Here is an 18,832-nt window from a genome sequence, read left to right as displayed (position 1 = left end):
ATAAATAATAATAGGTATGGAATTAATTTACCTAGCAGGTGAAGTAGAAACGTCCGACTGTCCTGGTTTCGTCTTCACATCCAAAGTGTCCATTCTTTTAGCTTGACCTTTTTCCGAATTGGTAATTGTTTCTTTTATATCAACACGAATTTTAGAATCGTTTTCATTTCCTTGAATATTCCCATTTCTCTGTGGCTCTTCAATGTGTTCAGGTAATTTTGGTTTTAAAGATATTTGCTCTGTACTTGGAAATATGTCACTGGAATCAAGACTTTTCGATTTTCCACAATTCCTCAGTCTCGGTGGTTTTGCAATTTGTTGGCCAATTTCATTATGGGCTTTATTCTTTTTTCGCTTTTTTGGCTTCCTTGAAACTAGAATGAGCCTTTTGTTGGGCGCATCTTTCCTGAGCATTTTCAAGGCCACGTCACAAGGAACCAATTGAGTGTCAACTAAATCCAAATAACCAACGCTACAACTACGAACTATCGAATCGTCGGAGTTTAGGGAAGTTGAAGTTCGATGAATAACTCGTGATTGATTGAGATCATCAAAATCAATAAGATCATCAGCGTATTTATATTCATCAACTTTTGTCGATTGATTTGCTTTACTTAGAAATTTCAAATAGTTTCCATCTTTCCTCTTTAATGTACATTGACATGGATTTTGAGTTGAATTTCCTGGTGTTTGATGACAGCATGTGGGCGAAACAGATCCATTACTTGTTCCAACAATCTTCCCTGTTTCTCTAGTTTGAGAACTATTTGTCAATGACAACGCGTTCGTTCCACTATTCAAACTATTTTTCGAATTCACAAAGTTCTGAGACGCTTGAATTGTACTTGATCCACCATTCGAACAACTCGAACCGTTTAGATAAATGGGTTGATTTATTGTGCAACCACTACTTGTGCTGAGGCTGTGGAGAAGTGAATTATTTTGTGATCGTAAACCACCGGAATTTCCATTCGATAATTGGCCATTTTGAATTGAGGTGGATATAATAGAATGACTTAATTTCTCATCATTGAATTTATTGTTTTCTAATTCTTTTTTCATATTTATATTTGTTTGTTGATCGGCCAATGCTGTTTTCATTCTTTGAATGCTACCGGTATAATCGGCACTTGAATTTGAAGTTGCAATCAATGTTTGTGTGGGTGCCACTGCATTTTTAGGTGATTGAAGTGTTGGTACATCACAGCATCTCGAAGCATTGTGTCTAGGAGGTGTTCTATAGGTATTATTCACAGCAAGTTTCACATTGTCACAGATGACTATCTCTTGTAGATCACCATAAGGAAATTCATCCTCGTAACTTTCAGCACGCGCCGAAGATGGCGAAAGAGATTCGTTGGCTAAAAATTGATTTGAAATTTGAGACTTTGGACGATTGGAACTCAATCTCGTTGTTCGAGGTGTCATAGGAGCAATTGGTGGCGGTTGAACTTCTGTTGATTTTCTCGAGGTACTTTGTGATTCTTGAAAAGTTTCTTCCTCATCTTCAGAGAAAAGATTTGGATTGAAACTTGGATCAGGACCTGAAATGATAATAGTTAATACAAATTTTAATAATTAATAAAAATATTTTTAATTTTATTGTTAATCTTTTTTAGGAAGATGTCCACATTACCTGCAGGTAAATCGTCCCTAAGCTCAGTTATAACTAAAGTCATTTGTCTCGGTTGCAGGTGCAGCAAAGATGTTCTATAAGTCACTTGACCTAAGTTTGCTGGTATTGAATCCGCTAGACCGTGAATTTTGAACTTTGTGCCCCAGATGTTCGATGTAACTTCGACCAACCTTGCATCCTGGAAATAAATCAGGTAATAAAAGTTTTTAGCAATATAGTTATCTCTATTTGAAATTTTTATTATCTCAAAATGTTTAAAAAGCGATAAAAAGAAATATAAAAAATGTATTTTAAATTTAAAAAAAAAGAAACTTACTTCAGGCAATGTATCCACATAAATAGGCTCATCAGTTTCCTCGTAATATTTCTCCATTCGTCTTCTTCTGTTTTTCCGTCTATTCCTTGGTGACCCACATAAATCAGCGGTATCTCTCTCAGTGTCCGATCCATCACTGAACACAGGATATTGAGAAGTGTTGTAATCCAGAAAGTGGCAAGGGCCTTGACTTTGAGGATCGAATATCACAAACTCAGGACGTATTTTGCTGGTTCTTCTGCCTTTGAGAAGAGGTACTAGGCCGCCCAAATATTCCAAGTAGAGAGTGTAACAAGGTACTAGTTCAGTCGCGTGTCTCAATATCGTGCAATGTAATCTTCCACCTCCTGGTGGTGGCCTTGAAACAAATCTTCTCAAATCTTTTGGTTCAGGAACGCAGCATCTGAAAAAAAAATTATTTCCTTATCAATCTTGCAAAAAAATTGCAAACAAGTCGTGTTTCTAATTCTTCAATATTCGAAAGGGTCTAAAAATCCCTCTAAATATTTAAGTTGAAAATCTCAAAATTTGTATCACAAATAGGGCAATTCTGAAGAAAAATAGGATCCTTTTATCATTTTCACGTATGTATTTTTTTTTTTTTTTTTTTTTTTTAATAGAAAAGACTTTAACCCTCGAAAGAAAGCCCGTTCTTCCAGCTTATTTCCTTTCGATTTAGGAGGGGAAAAGATCGTAAAAACAGTGCGAGGATATATTTGTGGAGAGGATTTTTCAAGTGGAAGACCATTTTTCAGAATATGCCCGAAACGTGACTGTTTCTCGGTTCTCTCGATATCGATTTACGGATAAGCTGTATTACAGTTTATAACATTGAAAGAGGCCCTAGTATATGATTTTCTTACCTTATCGTACTGGCGAAAAGTGCAGCAACTATTTCTTTCAGTCTTGGTGGTAATGGTAGTTGTTGCACACTAGATTCTTTAGTAAGGGCCTTCCTTATAGCAAGTCTTGACAAAAGTTGAAGAGAGCCGACTATTCTGAAAATTATGTATTCACCCATTCTTATAACATTTTCTATTTGTTTTTTTCTCTCTCTCCCCTTTAACATTTTTCTTTTAAAATATTCAAGGACGCAGAGACTTGCATTAACTACTCGAAAAACAAAAGAACCCTCTGCCTCCAAAGAATATCAAGAAAAAACTCTTATGAAGGCAAGGTGAAAAAACATAATCTCGACCTTGTGAGAATTTTTCCACTCGAGTGATAATTGTGGAAAAAGAATTTTTTTTTTTTTCATAATACATATGAAAGAAAACATTCTAGCTTTTAAAAAATAATAGAAATGTCTGAGTTTATTGATATTAATTAATTAAGGGAAAGTTTTAATGGTATTTTTGCCTAAAATTGTAATTATAGATTTACCTATTCACCCACGCAGTATGAACACGTGCACCAGTTGCTATAAAAAGCCTTTTATCATTATGAGCCCAAGTCAAAGCTGATACTTGACACTGAAATCAATATTTACGCTTGAATTTTATGTGAAAGAAATCAGAAATATTTCTTAAGTTTAAAATTTAATTGAAGATTTCAAAAAGAATTGCAAATTAAACTGTTTCAGCTAAATTTTATTATTGAAATAAAATTGTCAAATTTTACATATTAAAATTGAATGATATTTAAAAAAAAAAACAAATAAATTTTTATTTAACTTTATTACCTGTGTACATGGAATAGTCGTTGAATAAACCAGCATCCCTGTATCTGAGTAAAATTTCAAGAGATTCGTGTACACCTGTGGACTAGATTGAAAGACATCGGACTCTTTAACCCCTGCAATTGCCAAGAGCTCTCTAGAATTACTCCATTCTGCGTGTAAAGGCGCTTTTAAACTTGTTTGTATCGTAATGGGTGACACATCATCAAAAGATTTTAACATCACAATATTCCCATCAGCAAGGCAAACTGCTAACACGTAACTTCTTTCATCTAAAATTAACAGAAAGATTTATTTTTTCTCCAAATTAAATTTATTTTGAAATATCTAACATTTTATATTTTTATTCTATTAATTTCATGTTTCTATTTTTTATTTGATGATTCTAATATGAATAGATATATATTAAAAAAAATTTTTTGCACTAAATAAATTTTTTTTATAACGGCAATAATTTCTGTCAATATAAATAAATGATTGTGCGAGATGAAAAAGATGTATATGTATATAGTGTAGAGGATTTTTCAAATGATGGTTTTATTACTAGGAAAAATAAAGATAAGCGTACAACAACGAGAATGATTAATTTATTATTGAAAGTTTAGTTAGGAGAAAAAAAATGTTGTATAAAGTTTGAATAATGAACCGCAGGGTGTGAGTAATAGCTCGCTGACAGCTTCAAAGTTTTAAGGTCGATTAGTTCACCTCCATTTACTACTTAGAGAAAATCTCCAACCCTAATTAAATGATAGACCTCTATTGCAAGCAAGATACGTTAAACGTCTTACTTTTTTAATAAAAAATTTTTGAATATAATTATATCATTGCGGAACAAAACAGAAGCTAAATGTTAATACTTAAAATTGGTTTCATAGTAAATTTTTTTTTTCCCTATTTATTTGTTTATTACTTTAATATGCATTTACCTGTACTCTCGTCTTCAACTTCAGCCATACTAAATTTTTTAGCGTTCCATGCCATGGATGTCACACCAGCTTCTAATTGAATTTCGGAAACCATCGCACCATGAACGTCCATTACTATCAATTGGCCCGCTGTTGTTCCAAAATAAACCTGGTAATATTTTTAAAATCATATTATTAATATTTGTTTTTTGTGAAAAAAATGTTTTCTCTAAATCTGAATCAGTGAATTTTTCATGAATTCAAATTTTAAAAGTTTAAAATTAATATAATAATGTAAAAAGCCTATTTTTATTTTATTTTAAGGCATTATTACATTAGTTCTTATTATATTTTCATTCACATAATTAAAACACTTTTACAACTATGTTTTACATTTCTTGACAAAGTTTTGCAAATGAAAAAATATTATTGGAAAAGTTTTCAAACTATAGGTAGAACCGAATAAAATAGAATTATAGGAAAAGTTGTATAGTTTTCCGTATAAAGATTTTTTTCTATAAATAAGTTTTTTTTATTCGAAACAAAAAAATTTTTTTTATTTCTTTCTAAGGAATTAAAGACCGAAAATATAAATGATTAATGAATCCATAATATTATTTCCCGTAAAGATATATCAATAAATGGAATTCTATTATATGAAATATGTATAAATAATAGCAAGTCATATATTTTCATCTATAGAGAGCCAAAAAAAAAAAATAATATAAAAATCTGGTCATAAGCATCACTTACACTTGACCGTTCTTATAGTTCAAATAAGAGAGGGTGGTATAATCGTATTTCGAAAATCATAAAATTATATTTCAAGAGAAATAGTACGAGCATGACTTGAAATATTTTACGCGAAACATTAATGGAACGATCAATTGTAACATTAAACTGTAATATCAACCATGATATGAAACGACCTATTCGCGGCGACCTATCTAGAATACCACAAATGATTCATCATTTTGTTAAATAGCCGAAGTTCAATTTAAACTTGATTTAATTTCATGTAAATCAAGTTTATGTTTATTTGAATGAATCATTTATTTGTGGAAATATATATGTATATGTCACCAATTTTCATTGATTCAAATATAAATTCTTTAAATAAAGAAGAATTTCTTTTCATAAAATAAATTTCTATAATAATTTTATAAATGAGAAAATTTTGAAATAAAATACATTTTTTTCAAAGTAAATGTGTTTTAAAAAATGATATTTTCAGGATATTAATAAATAAATAATATAGAAGTTTCGAAAAAAGGTGTGAAAAGATATAATTTATTAAATTCCATTATTATGAAAAATTAATGATTCATTTATAATTATGATTGCAGGTGTATTTACCTGTTGATCATCAGGTGTCCAAATTCCACAAGTTATAATCGCTTTGTCATTTAGCATTGATGACCAGTACCTTTGACCATTGACGCTTCCGACTAATACAAAACCATCCTGGAAAAAATTGAACAAATTTTTTTATCATTTGGGAAAAAATAGAAAAAAGAGCTTTAAAACTCTTAAAAATTGCAAGTTGTTATTTTACTAACAGATATTTAATTTTTCCAAATTCTATTTTACTAAAATTTTTATAATTTATAGATGATTTTAATTTTATTAGGAAAAATAATATTTAATAATATAATTTATAATTTTTCTGTTTTTTTTTTTTTTTTGCAAGTCTGAGTACTCTATTTTTGTATATTTAATTATTAAAAATAATTTTTTAAGTCTAATATGTAAAGATAAAAAGAAATCATAACGAAGCATGAAAAACTTTCGAACGCTTGAAAAAACTTTCAAAATGTCAAAGCAAAAAGCTTTTCCAACTTTAAGTAGTAGAAGAGTTTATAATCAGACGTGAATGTGGCACCAGCTCGTAAAACAGAAAGAGCATTTCTCTTTAACTGCTAGACTTTTAAATGTTTCTTTTTCTTCTCTTAGATACTCTTAAAACTTTCTTTTATTTGTCAGGTTTATTTTATTACTTTGTGGTAAATAAATTTCATGTTCTATGTTGTATTATTAAATTAATTGCTTTTTTTTCATTTACAGGAAATCTGTGAAAAGTATCATAGAGATTCAATATACTGATAAAAAAAAATTTTACTTTTCAAAAAACAAAATAATGCCTCATATATGAAAAATTCTGAAGGTGGAATAAAAATTAAAGGTATGTTAATCTTTTTTTATTGATTAATTTATTTTTAATTATTTTATATATAGAATACTTTTATTTTACTTATTTTTCCTATTTGATATAGTTTGCATTTTAAAAATGTATCCTTGTGAAATCTAAATTAGAATATTTAACACGCTTTGTGTAAAAGACAAGTTTTCTAATTAATTGCGACGGATAATTTAATTTTAAAAACACTTTTGCAAGGTAATGTGAAATGCAAGAAAACAAAAAGAAACATTAGTTTAAATGTTAAATTAAATAAAAGTCAGATAAATGGCGAATGATGAGAAAATTCCGGAAAATTGAAATATAATGAAAGAAAATATTTTTTCTCATGATAAATATTTTTTTTAAATAAAAATAAACAGTTATGAATTGCAATAGCGCAATAAAAAGGCTATAAAAAGTATCAACTATTTGAAGTATTTTTCAAATATAAAACTTGTTACAAAATAAATGTAAAGAATTTGGTTGATTTTAAAAGAATTTGAAACTGGACGAATAAAAACAGATAGTTCTCTGAATTCTAAAGTACGTCAAGTACACTCGAATATGTAGAGTACTGACTGGCTATGTGTAATTCGATATTAAGTTTCAGGCACTTGAAAATGTCAATTTCGAGTGCCTTTTGAGAATCATTCTCTGCTGACAATAAAGCTGGGGAGTTCTCGATTTAATGAACATATCAGATTACCTCGAAAATTCTTCATTTTCTGATAAATTCCAACAAAAGTTGAAAATTTCTTATGGTTGCACGGCATTAATTACATTCAAACTTTAATTTAGTTATACAGTTTCATATTGAAAATAATTACATTTATTCATTATACATTATCTAAATTTAATAAAATAATTTAAATTTATCATTATTTTTGTTTAGAGATATAAAAATTGTTGTATATTTTAAATAACTTCGATATTTATAACTTTCCAAGTTGACAAAGAAGAATATCATAAACCAAATGGTTCTCGCATATCGAAGTAGTGTCAATTTCTAAAGCTGGACAAAGTCCAAATCCCAGAATGGAACAATCAATTTTCTTGCCTTTCCTGAAGTCTGAGCAATTTAAAAGTTTTATTCGATTCGGAATTCAACTCTTGTTTCAAATACAAGAACCAACAAGTTTCCCATCATCAATTTCTTTTAAAATCCAACTTCCTGTTTGTTTTCTAGTTAAATTAGAAAAGAAGAGTTTCTTTTTCTTCTTTTTTTTTTTTTGGAAAAAGCGAAACTTTCGATTCAATAAATTTTACATGACTGAAATAGAAATAAACTATTTACCCGATAACATATGAGTGCCATTCTTCCATCATGTGACCAAGAAAAATGGGTGACAGGGGTGTTTCTGTCGTTTATTAATTCTATACTCCATTTTTCATCGAATTTTATCCATACAAAAATTACCCCCGAACTGTCGCATGAAGCCAGCTTTTGAAAAGGTTCATTCCATTTCACAAGTATCACCTGTAACAAAAAACAAATTTTTTAATGTTAACATTTAAATAAAAATTTGTTTTAATTAATAATTATTATTTCATTAAGTACCATGTAAATTTGACTTAATGAGGTTTAGAAAATATTATGCACTCCTTTAATGTTCCATTTCATTTCTAATGGCATTAGAATTGATCATTAAAATTAAATTTGAAATTTACAAGCAAATCGAACTAATTAGTCTCCAAACATACTAATTAATTAATAGCATATACTTGTCACAATTTGAATCAATAATAAATTTTGAAATGAAACATTGATTTAATTTACAAAACTAATTTGTCTACGTATATAAAACAAAAAGTAATTAATTACTTTGTGAATTTAATTAATTGGATGGTGAAATTTATTTTTGACCGACAATATAATATTTAGTTTCCCGAGGGTAATTTGCAAGATCAACTTGTTCTCCTAGACGTCAGGGTATTAATTAAGCTCAACTGACAAGATTTCTAAAGATGTTTTCAAGATATTCAATTCTCATTTCCTTATGCGAGGAATATGAAAAATTCTCTCAGTACTTTATTCTTCCAACTTCCGGTGCAGACGACGGAGAATGCTTTCAAAAACTGCAAACAAATAAGCTCATCGTGCTTCTTTATAATAAATAATATAAGTCTATCCAAGTATGAGTGGAGTATAAATCCTTATTTCTTTGTCGATATTATCGCTGCATTTTATAACCGAGAAAAGCGCTAAGATAACTTTTCATTCATGTTCAACGAAGGTTTCCTTTACAAAAGTATATATATATATATAATATAACTTTATACACTTCCGTAAAATGGAAGAAATTCTAATTGTGAGTTTATCTTTAGTTTCTCAATTTATTTTAAGTTTCTTTTGCTCAACAACTTTTGAGATTTCATTTTGTCACTTTTGTTAAGTAATTTCGTATATTCTTTAGAATTAACAAGACAAATAAATGTTTGAAAATAAAATTATAACGCGTTAGTGAATTGTAAATTTGTCAACTTTTAGAGATTATATTTTCTTTCAAAGTTTCATTTTTTTTTTTTTTTGTTAACTAAAATATTATTTAATTTCAGTATAAATTATGTTTCACATTAAGAAGAAAAATTTCAAAAAAATAAAATTCATTTTTTAATTTTTGAAATATTTATAATTTCTAAATGTGAATAAATCTTTTTTTAAGCCAATAATGCGATTTTTTGTCAAAGGTCACTTTTTTAGAATGTATATCTTTAAATCTCCTTTATCAGCGCTTCTAAAAGAGTTCATATCAAAAGAAGTAGAACATCAAGTTAATACTGCTTCACTGAATCTGTCACGTCCTATTTCTGTTTTAGAAGTTACTTCTCGCACTTACAAGATCAAAGTGACAGGAAATGTGGACTTTTAGAAGCGAAAAGAATTCTCATTGTCATTTGTTTTTGGTCGAACAAGAAGAACGGAATGATTCAGTGTCATGAAAAATAATCACACAACAAAAAAGTAGTAAGTGAAACAAAATTTTTTTTTTAGTGTAAGAAATTTATTTAGATTTATCAAGAACGGAAAATTTATTAATTTATTCTTTAAATCCATCTTGTATACCTATATACATATATTATAAAAAATCAAAGACTCGATTTGTATTTTTCTTTTATTATCGACACTGAAAAATGAACAAATACTTGATTTTACAAGTTATGCATTATTTATCACATTTCAGAATTGCAAAAATGAAAGTACGTGATAAAAAAAAATTAGAAGCGAATAGTGAATATTTTAATATTGAAAGGTGTTCTTAAACTTCGAATGAATTTTCTTTGAAAAGTTAGTTTTGTTCTATTGGTTTTTGTTTCTATGTTTAAATTATGTGTATAAACATTTAAAACATGGCCTCTAAAATAAAAAGTAAAATTTCAATTTAGATTAATAATGAGAATAGAAAAAGTTTTTCTCATTTTTATTCAATTAATTAATAAGATTTTGAAATAAAGATAAATTGAAGTTAGGACAGTAGAAGCTTTCATGTAAAAGATATAAATGATGCGAAGTTATTTTTTTTTCTTTTACTTTGATGGAAGAAAGTCGTATTTATTATTTTCTTATTTCTGACCTTCTTTGAGTATATCTGCTTCCAATAAGAGATATTGTTTAGGGCAAAAGAAGCTTTTTCACGTTTCAAGCTACTTATATAGTCATACGTCACTATGCTATACATGCTCTTCCATAAAAATATTATCGAAGTGTAAAACGTAAATGTTCGAGTTTTTAAAATTGCCTCCTTCACGTTTTATAATACATTTCAGTTCCCATATTATCATAGAAATTATTATTTGACCTCACGCGAGCTATTATCGACTTATCGTTATATTCTTGTACTTTCTATCTTAATACATTGTTAATTGATCTCAGGTACATAACTTTTTGTGACCTAGACGTTCATCAAACACACGATACATAAGTTCAATTTTTGCTTGCTATTTTATCAAGGATAAATTCATTTTAAATCTTGAAATTAGTTTCAAAAAAAATTTCTATTATTTCAAGAATGAATTAGATAAAAATGTTTTCTTTTTCTCTTTCTCTTTTTTTAACTGGATTTCATTTGCTCGCGAGAATGATAATTTTTAAATGTTGAAGAATTCCATGTAAAAAGATTTCTGATTATAAGGATTTGAACGAATTTAATTAAATTCTTTTTCGTCCTTCTATGCAGCGAAAGGTGGAGAAAAATAAAAGCTAACTGACCGAAATGATTATTCAGAGGGAAACTTTATTATAAAATCTTGATGGTGAATCAACTATACATTTTTCTTTTATTAAAATCATATATAACCATGGTTTAAATAGACTAGTGTTTAAATTGGAAAAATTGTCTGTGGACTTCTCAAATAAAAGGATAATTGTGCAAATACTCGTTTACAAGGAAAATAGGTTGAGTGAAATTACCGCTCATAGAACTCAATTTTTTTTTTTCATGACGAATAGAATTCTGTCCTATTACGTTTGAAGGTGACTAAAAAAAAATTGCCATTACGGGAAAATTTATTTGCATTCTCAATGTTCTGTGATAAAAATATTCTCCGGTAATATTTTTTTTTAGTACTAAATCTTGTTTTTTCAAATTAATCACCATTTTTGAATTAATTTAATTCAATTTGATTTTTTTAGATGAGAATTTCGAAAAAAAATGTTTATTTTAAATAAAAATAATAAATGCATCAATTCTTTTTTTTTATTCAAAGTAAAAAAAAAAGCGTTTTCGCACAACTTCATTTTTGTAATTCTGCAAATGGCATTTATGTGCTTGACAATAATTCTCGGGTCCTTTATTAATATCCGAATGAGCACTATACATTTGCCTGAGAGTAAAAGTGGATCTGAATGTTGGGCTTAATAAATTCTTTCTCCGAGAGAGAGAGAGGCTTTCAGCTTCTCTTCCATAATTGAATTCCACGAAATTTAGGATCTTTCACTAGAAAATTCTCGAGTTTAGAAGCATTATAAAAAAAGCATTTCAACGTTGAAAAAGAGCTTTTCTACTTATTCTTTTAAGCGCACGAACATTCTCAAACGTATAATATGAGTGCAGTGAGAATATTTGCAAAACTTTTATTCAGCTCAGTACTTATTTCAATAACATACAAAGTCAAGAAGAAAGATTAACTTTTTCAAAAAAAAAAAAAAAAAAAAAAAATTAAATTAAATGGGATTTTTTTTAAATTTTCTATTTAATGCCGAATAGAAAATTAAATGTTTTACCAAACAGTTATTAATATTAATTAGTAGTATAACTATTAAATTAATTAAAATTAGTTATTAAATGAACAAATTAAAACAAAATTAAAAATTTCATTTCTATGAGAAGAAAATATTTTAAGATATATTGAAAAATTAAATTAGCCTTATATTTATTGTTATACAAGAATAGTTAATTTTATAATAGAAATTATGCATCGATTTTAAGTTGCTTTGACTTCGATGCGGTAGAAGATGCAGCAATTGCACGTTTTCTTCTGGCAAGGTTGGCAAATCAATGAAACTTCCGACAAGCCAGTACTTACACGACCTTCGCCATTCAACAATGTCAAGGTGTTACCATTTTTGGCACACAAGAATAATTTACAATTTATTAACATCTTATCATTGTTATAATACCCTATTCCTTGCTCAATACTGATTTCGTATTCAGTCAAAGATAAAAAGTGTCCTACAAAAATTAATTTTTCATTCTTTCTATAATCTTTTTTTGCATCAGAAAATGTCAGTCTATACAAAATTAGTTCTAATTTTAATATATATATATATATATTATTTACAACCGAAAAAATGCAATTTTTTTTAATTCAAAAGAATTTTTATTTATTTGAACAAAAAATTATATTTAAAATTATTAAATTATTAAATAATTATTACAATTATATAATAATAAAATGCTTGGTCTGTCCTTCTGTCCTAACTTGAAGTTGGCCTTTTCTGATTTCATGTGTTTTTTTGAATCGGTAATCTTATGACATGTCAAATTTTGACAATTCTTTTCCTCATTTTTGCCAAAGTTGTATAATTGTGTTTCCAAATTTCGGAATAAGTTTCTTTAAAATTCCAAATTCGAAAATTCAATTCACGAAGCTGAAGTACACAACGTTTACCAATGAAATTTTTTTTAAAGTTGTATATTGATTCAAAAATTGTATACAAATACAAAAAATTTATGATGAGAAAAAAGATGCGCCAGGAAATTTCGTACAAGATAGTAATTTGAAAAAAATTTATTTTTAAAAATTAATTTTTAAGGTACCAGGGGCCAACGATTACCTATTAAATATTAATTATAAAAACACAGGCCTCGAATCAACATAAAGACACAAAAAAGTCGTTTTAGTCGATTTATATTAAAAAAAAAGTGGATTTGTTTTTTATTTTAACAAAAATATTTTACAGATTTTTAAATAAAAAAAATTTTTTTTTAATAATAATCCTTTTCGAAGGGATAAAGTTGAAATTTTTAGAAATAATTAAATTTCAAAAGATATTGTTAATTTTCAAACAATTATTAAATTTTACAGAACTAAAAATAATTTATCAAACAATTTTTGGAAAACATTTTTTAAATTTAATTCAATTTTCAAAGATTTAAAATTGAAATTTTTTTTTTTTTTAATTGAAAAATGGTTTTAGATAGTTGAAATTTCAAAGAATATTATTAAAATATGTAAAAATAATTGAATTTCCTTAGAGTTATAATTGAAATTATTAAATTTCAAATAAAAAAATTCGATGGAAAATTTTAGAAATAATTAAATTTTAGATGCTTTTAAATTCAAATTATTTAAAATTCAATTAATTTTGAATTCAAATTTTTGAGAATAATTAAATTTTATTTGATTTTAAATTTGGAAAATAATTGAATTTCAGTTCATTTTGAATTGAAAATTTAGGAAAATAATTGAATTTTAATTGAAATTTTGGATAATAATTTAATTTAAGTTCATTTTTTATTTAAAATTTAAATATTTTTTTTTTTAAAGAAATTTTAGAAAATAATCGAATTTTATTTCATTTTAAATTGAAAACTTGGTAAATAATTAAATTTTAAATTGAAAATTTTTGATAATTATTAAATTTTAATTGATTTTGAATTAAAATTTCTTGTAATAATTGAATTTTAGTTTATTTTGAATTGAAATTTTTAAAAAATAATTCAATTTTATTGTGATATTTTTTTTTAAATTATAAACAATTGTTAAATTTCATAAAAATTTTAATTAAAAAATAATTTTGATATAATTGAATTTGTGATGTATTTCATTAAAATTATTAAAAATAATTAATTTAGTTCAATAATAATCATTTTAGTTCAAAATTTATTTAAATAATTGAATTGAGGAAGATCTGAAGAAGATCTACATTTTATACTAAAAAAAGGTATTTTAATGACATTTTTTTTCAAATGTAAAAAAAATATGTCGCATTTTATTAAAATAAGTCGATAAAAGTCGTATTTTTGAAAAAAAAAGTCGGAAAAAGTCGTATAATCCGAGGCCTGTAAACATATAATTTTCATTATTATCATTTAATATGTAATAATATTCTAATAAATTAAATTATTATTGATAATATTAATCTTTAATTTCTTTATAACAAACAATTAAATACTCAATTTGACGCTCTTGTGCGCGTTTAATTTTGCTAGTAACTATAATAAAATTAATAAAATAGAAAAAAGATTATTATTAAGTTCGTTTCAAGAGTAATCTGAATTTTATTGACTATACAGAATATATTATTTTCAAAATAAAATGTATTTCCTAAATTAAGAAATATTCTTTTCTAAAGAATACTTTTATTATTTTTTTCAAGAATATTATATTCCATGACAATTAAAATTTCTGGATTATATTTTAAAATATTTTATTATATTTATTTATTTATTATATTTTCTTTCATTTTTTCGGTGCAGAAATAAAAAAAAAAATTATAATTTTGTCTTACGTGCAGAAATACTATAATACTAAAAAGTTTCATGCTTAAAGGGTCAACACTCTCACATGTGCATTACACATTATATACATAAACCGCACACTACATTATATCAATGCACAATATGACGTCGTGATAATAATAACTATTCTTGTATAATTTAAAAATCTAAGTCGAAATGTGCAAGACGTAATAACGTGGTTATTCTTTTATCAGAAAAAAGTATCATGAAATATTGATGTTTGTGAGTTATTCTTGTTCAGAGGCAAGAAAAAAAAAACATAAAAATAAGTAAAGCGTTTATATTTCCTTTCTTAGTGTTGCTATACTATAAGAATATTGCAATACTATAAGATGGATGGATTCGGAATATATTGAAGACGTTTTTCTATATACTAATATAAAAACTCTATTGAGGCAAGAGTAATCACTCTATTACTCCGATATATTTGATTTTTTGTTTTTCTTTTTTTTTTACAAAACTGAGAAAAAAAATGAATAGAAATTTTTTTGTTAATTTATATTAAATGAAGAAATTCATTAACAATAAATAAAGTTCGAGTTTCCTGATTTTGTAAGTTGATATATAAACTTTGATTACGAACGTTTAATTGAAAGAAGATACTAAAGTCGATCAAACTTAGTTAGACTTTGAACGAGGATTTTTATTATTCTCAGAACATTTTTTTTATTCTTTTTTTTATGTCATATATAAATGCAGATAAAAAAAAGATGCTTCATATTTCTGCGAAAAACGCAATAAATATTGATAAAAAAAAAGTAGTCAACGCATAGAGAGTCTATTTATTTTATTACATATATATATACAATAGAACAGTGTTTATGTAAATATTAATTATTTATTTCGATTCAGTAAATTATTATTTCTTGAAATGTAAATTTTGCAATATTTTCGAAAATAATTAGAATATTTTGATTTTGAATTTATTAAGAAAATAAACATTTTGATGAGTAAAGTTTAGTATACTTGATGAAGAAAATGGAAATTCTAGTAACACTCGTCCTAGATTATAATAATGCAAGTCGCATTATTTACATGCCTAGTATATAGTACAACTGTTTCAGGCAGTTGAAGTGTTCATTATTCAAATTGAATGGATCCTCTTAAATGTCCCTTTGACAATCACATAACTCAACTCACAACTTTACACCCTGAGTAGCAAATTTAAAATTTTATTTGAAGCAAAATTTCTGCTCCATTTGTTTTAGCCCCAGAGGGAAAATATTATTTTCTTTATGAATTCCATGCATTCATATATAAAGAATAATTTAAAGTTAATTGAAATTTTTAAATTAAAATAACATTCTTTTTTTTTTAACTAAAATCGAAAAAATTTCAGAAAAGAGAATTATTATTTTTTCACATAAAAATATAAGTTTAATTTTAAATTAAAGTAGTTTATGAATAAAATTGGTATAATTTAATACGTATAAAGCAATTAGTGAGATTTTTAAGATTTACTAATGTTTATAGAGAATTTGATGTAAAAGAGAGATTTTTGTCGAGAGAAAATTGTCTGCGAAAAAAGGAAAAGGATATAGAAAGGAAAATATATTGTGTTCTCCGGAGCGTGAAATCGCCGTAAATTATCTTTTCTTTTTCGTGTTTTTGGTCGGGGTGTCAAATAAAGGGAATTAGCTACATTAGGAAAGGACAGTTTATATATATAGAGAGAGAGAGAGGAGAGACAAAAGGGCGGAAATGAGAGCCACTGGCTTAAAACAGCACTGCGTTCCAGATCGATAACCAACGCTACCCTTAAACTCGGAAATGTGGATTGATATCAGGGCAAAACTAAAACGTCTTAAATTTTATTCCTATGTTAAGAGAGGAAATCTCGCGTTTTCTTATTTATATAAAGCTTCTTTGACATTTGATATTTTACCTGACAATAATTTTACTCTCTCGCAATAAAGGTCAAAGAGCATTTTATATATATTTCAAATTCTTGGTTTAATAAAACTTTTTCCATTTGCTGTATAATATCAATGAAATTTAATTACAAAAATATAATTATATAAAAAAATTTTATATAATTTTGGAGAAAATTAGAAGCTTCTTTTTTTATATATACAAAAATTGTTTTTTCTAATAAATGAAATAGATTTTTTTTTTTTTCTCCTAAAAATTGAAAGCTGACCGTTATTTTATGGATTTCTAAAATCAAGATTTCATTTTACCTCTCGTCTCTCGATATACCGCATAGATTTCTTAAATCCCAAGTCAGTCGCATTTGCAATTTACTCAGAGACTTCTATTGGTTTCTTTTTACATTGAGAAGCTTGCATTCAAAGAATATCTTTCATGAATTCACATCCATCTAAAAAAAAAATTCTTCACAGATCGATGAAACCCCATTGGTAAAGTTATCCCGATAAATCTCACAATTTATGAAAAGAGCTTTCGCATTTCGCTTGCGATACGACAAAACTGTATAAAGAATTCTTTTCTTTCGCGCATATTGAAAATTCTAAAATTAGTATTGCAAATTTTTTCCTTATTTTTTTTTTCTATTATCAATGGTTATTATTAAAGGTAATACCATTATTCCTAAATAATTTATTTATGAAATTTTTTTGTTAATTAAAAACTTTTGTTTCGAGTGAGTTTTTTTTATTTTTTTTTTGAAAAATTTGTTTTTTTTAGGGTTGACTGGTTCTGTAACTCATTTAGATTAAGTGTAATTAAAATTTATGGGATTATATTCCGCTATGCTTAGTTTTGGTACATTCAGTAGTAAAAGTGCGCTTACGTCAGACAAGAAAATTGAACGAGGACATGTAAAATCAGTTAGCATTTTCTGCTTTTAGTAAATTTAGTTTGTTTAATTTTTAATATACATATTATTAAATAATAATATATTTATTTAATCGAAATTGTTTTTCTTCTTAAGCAAATAAAATTAATTTTTCTTAAAAATTATTCATATTTGATGTTAATTTTTCTATTATTATTTGTTTTAAAAATTTTCTTCATTAGACGAAATTCGTTGCAGATAAATGTTAAGTCACTTTCGAAGTGAAAAATAATTTATGAAATCCTCAAACTCCTCGTATTTGTATCAAACTGAAAGAGTATAGTCCTTCCAAAGGATCTACTTTCCCCAAAAAGTCTTTGATTGCATGTGAGGGACTTTTCCTCAACAGAGGTGTGTTTGCCATCCTCTTATTTAGAGATGGCTCCCCTTTTTGGGGTTTAAGCGAGGGTGTTGAGGTTGCAAACTGTCGAGGAGTAAAATTCTATAGTGAAAGAGATCCATTGCATAGAAAGAGGGTGAAAAATAAGGTGTCTGTGTAATCGAAAATATTAAACTGACAACTCTAATAAAGAATTTCACTTTTCGTTTTATATGAAAACTGTATATATGAAAATTTTTATAACGAAAAAGAAAAAACATTCTATTTCAAAAAAAAAAAAAAAAATTATTTCGTTGACTTCAATTTTCAATTTACACTGAATTTATTTTATTTTATTCAAATAGGTTATTATTATATCAAATAAATATTTACTTGAAAGACATAATTATTAGTTGGGTCAATTAAATGGTATTTGTTACAAAATAGAGAAATTATTGGTTTTCAAATTTCAATATTTAATATTTAATATTCTAGCTAAAATAAATAAATTGCAATGTTTTGATCGATTTCTTGCAGTACAAGGAAATAATTAGAACAAATGACTTTGAAAAAAAATATATATATAGTGAAAAATGTTTTTTTTCGGAAAAATAATATATCATTTCCAGATGAAAATTTTCTAATATAGACTGTCAATTTCAAGATTCGAGTACCCAGTTCATTTATTTCTCGAAACCATATATATATTGAACAAGGAACCCTCGCCTGCATCCTGTTTGATAGTAGAGGGAGATTATCTGTAAAACATACTTTCCTATATATCTATATACAACTATCTAAAAGTGCGATAACCCAACGAGACATTCACTCCGCCCTTTGAAAATTGCCTTGAGAGAAAATTGATGGTTGCTCTAGGTATTGCAAATCACATTTCGTTTAGGGAAACCTTTCTTTAATCTGGACCAAATTCACCTCTCCAGATTAAAATTAAAAAAAAAAAATTAAAAATGCCGAAATATTAGAAAAAAATTAATATACAATTTTAAATACAGGCAAAAATATTTAAGATTACTGAAAAAA

At 26.4% G+C, this 18,832-nt stretch overlaps 1 protein-coding gene and 1 long non-coding RNA gene across 7 annotated transcripts in view; one reads left to right on the top strand and one right to left on the bottom strand.

The window, feature by feature from the left end:
* Positions 1 to 18,832, bottom strand: part of LOC127286864 (tubby-related protein 4) — a 36,791-nt gene that overhangs the window by 4,623 nt on the left and 13,336 nt on the right. For both annotated transcript variants that reach the window (XM_051313470.1, XM_051313471.1), the window contains exons 3-11: positions 8,009 to 8,191; positions 5,892 to 5,999; positions 4,557 to 4,704; positions 3,634 to 3,902; positions 3,336 to 3,424; positions 2,816 to 2,950; positions 1,953 to 2,355; positions 1,637 to 1,814; positions 32 to 1,544 (exon numbers count right to left, since the gene is read on the bottom strand). In XM_051313470.1, coding sequence (XP_051169427.1) covers positions 32 to 1,544; positions 1,637 to 1,814; positions 1,953 to 2,355; positions 2,816 to 2,950; positions 3,336 to 3,424; positions 3,634 to 3,902; positions 4,557 to 4,704; positions 5,892 to 5,999; positions 8,009 to 8,191 — 3,026 coding nt within the window. The remainder of the gene's footprint in view (positions 1 to 31; positions 1,545 to 1,636; positions 1,815 to 1,952; positions 2,356 to 2,815; positions 2,951 to 3,335; positions 3,425 to 3,633; positions 3,903 to 4,556; positions 4,705 to 5,891; positions 6,000 to 8,008; positions 8,192 to 18,832) is intronic.
* The window catches only part of LOC127286890 (uncharacterized), a 40,321-nt gene that overhangs the window by 11,833 nt on the left and 9,656 nt on the right, over positions 1 to 18,832 (top strand). For 4 of the 5 annotated variants that reach the window (XR_007843807.1, XR_007843805.1, XR_007843803.1 and 1 more), the window contains exons 8-11: positions 1,695 to 1,829; positions 4,599 to 4,707; positions 6,600 to 6,717; positions 9,532 to 9,679. This is a non-coding gene — a long non-coding RNA (uncharacterized LOC127286890). Of the gene's footprint in view, positions 1 to 1,694; positions 1,830 to 4,598; positions 4,708 to 5,881; positions 6,024 to 6,599; positions 6,718 to 9,531; positions 9,680 to 18,832 lie in introns of those variants that run through there. The other variant, XR_007843806.1, reaches the window with a different exon arrangement.

This window comes from Leptopilina boulardi, unplaced genomic scaffold, assembly GCF_019393585.1.
Source record: "Leptopilina boulardi isolate dan_hultmark-lab unplaced genomic scaffold, ZJU_Lbou_2.1 LbouV2_364, whole genome shotgun sequence".
Classification (NCBI taxonomy): Eukaryota; Metazoa; Arthropoda; class Insecta; order Hymenoptera; family Figitidae; genus Leptopilina; species Leptopilina boulardi.
Note: the sequence above shows the minus strand (reverse complement) of the source record. Positions and strands in the feature narration are given on the sequence as shown.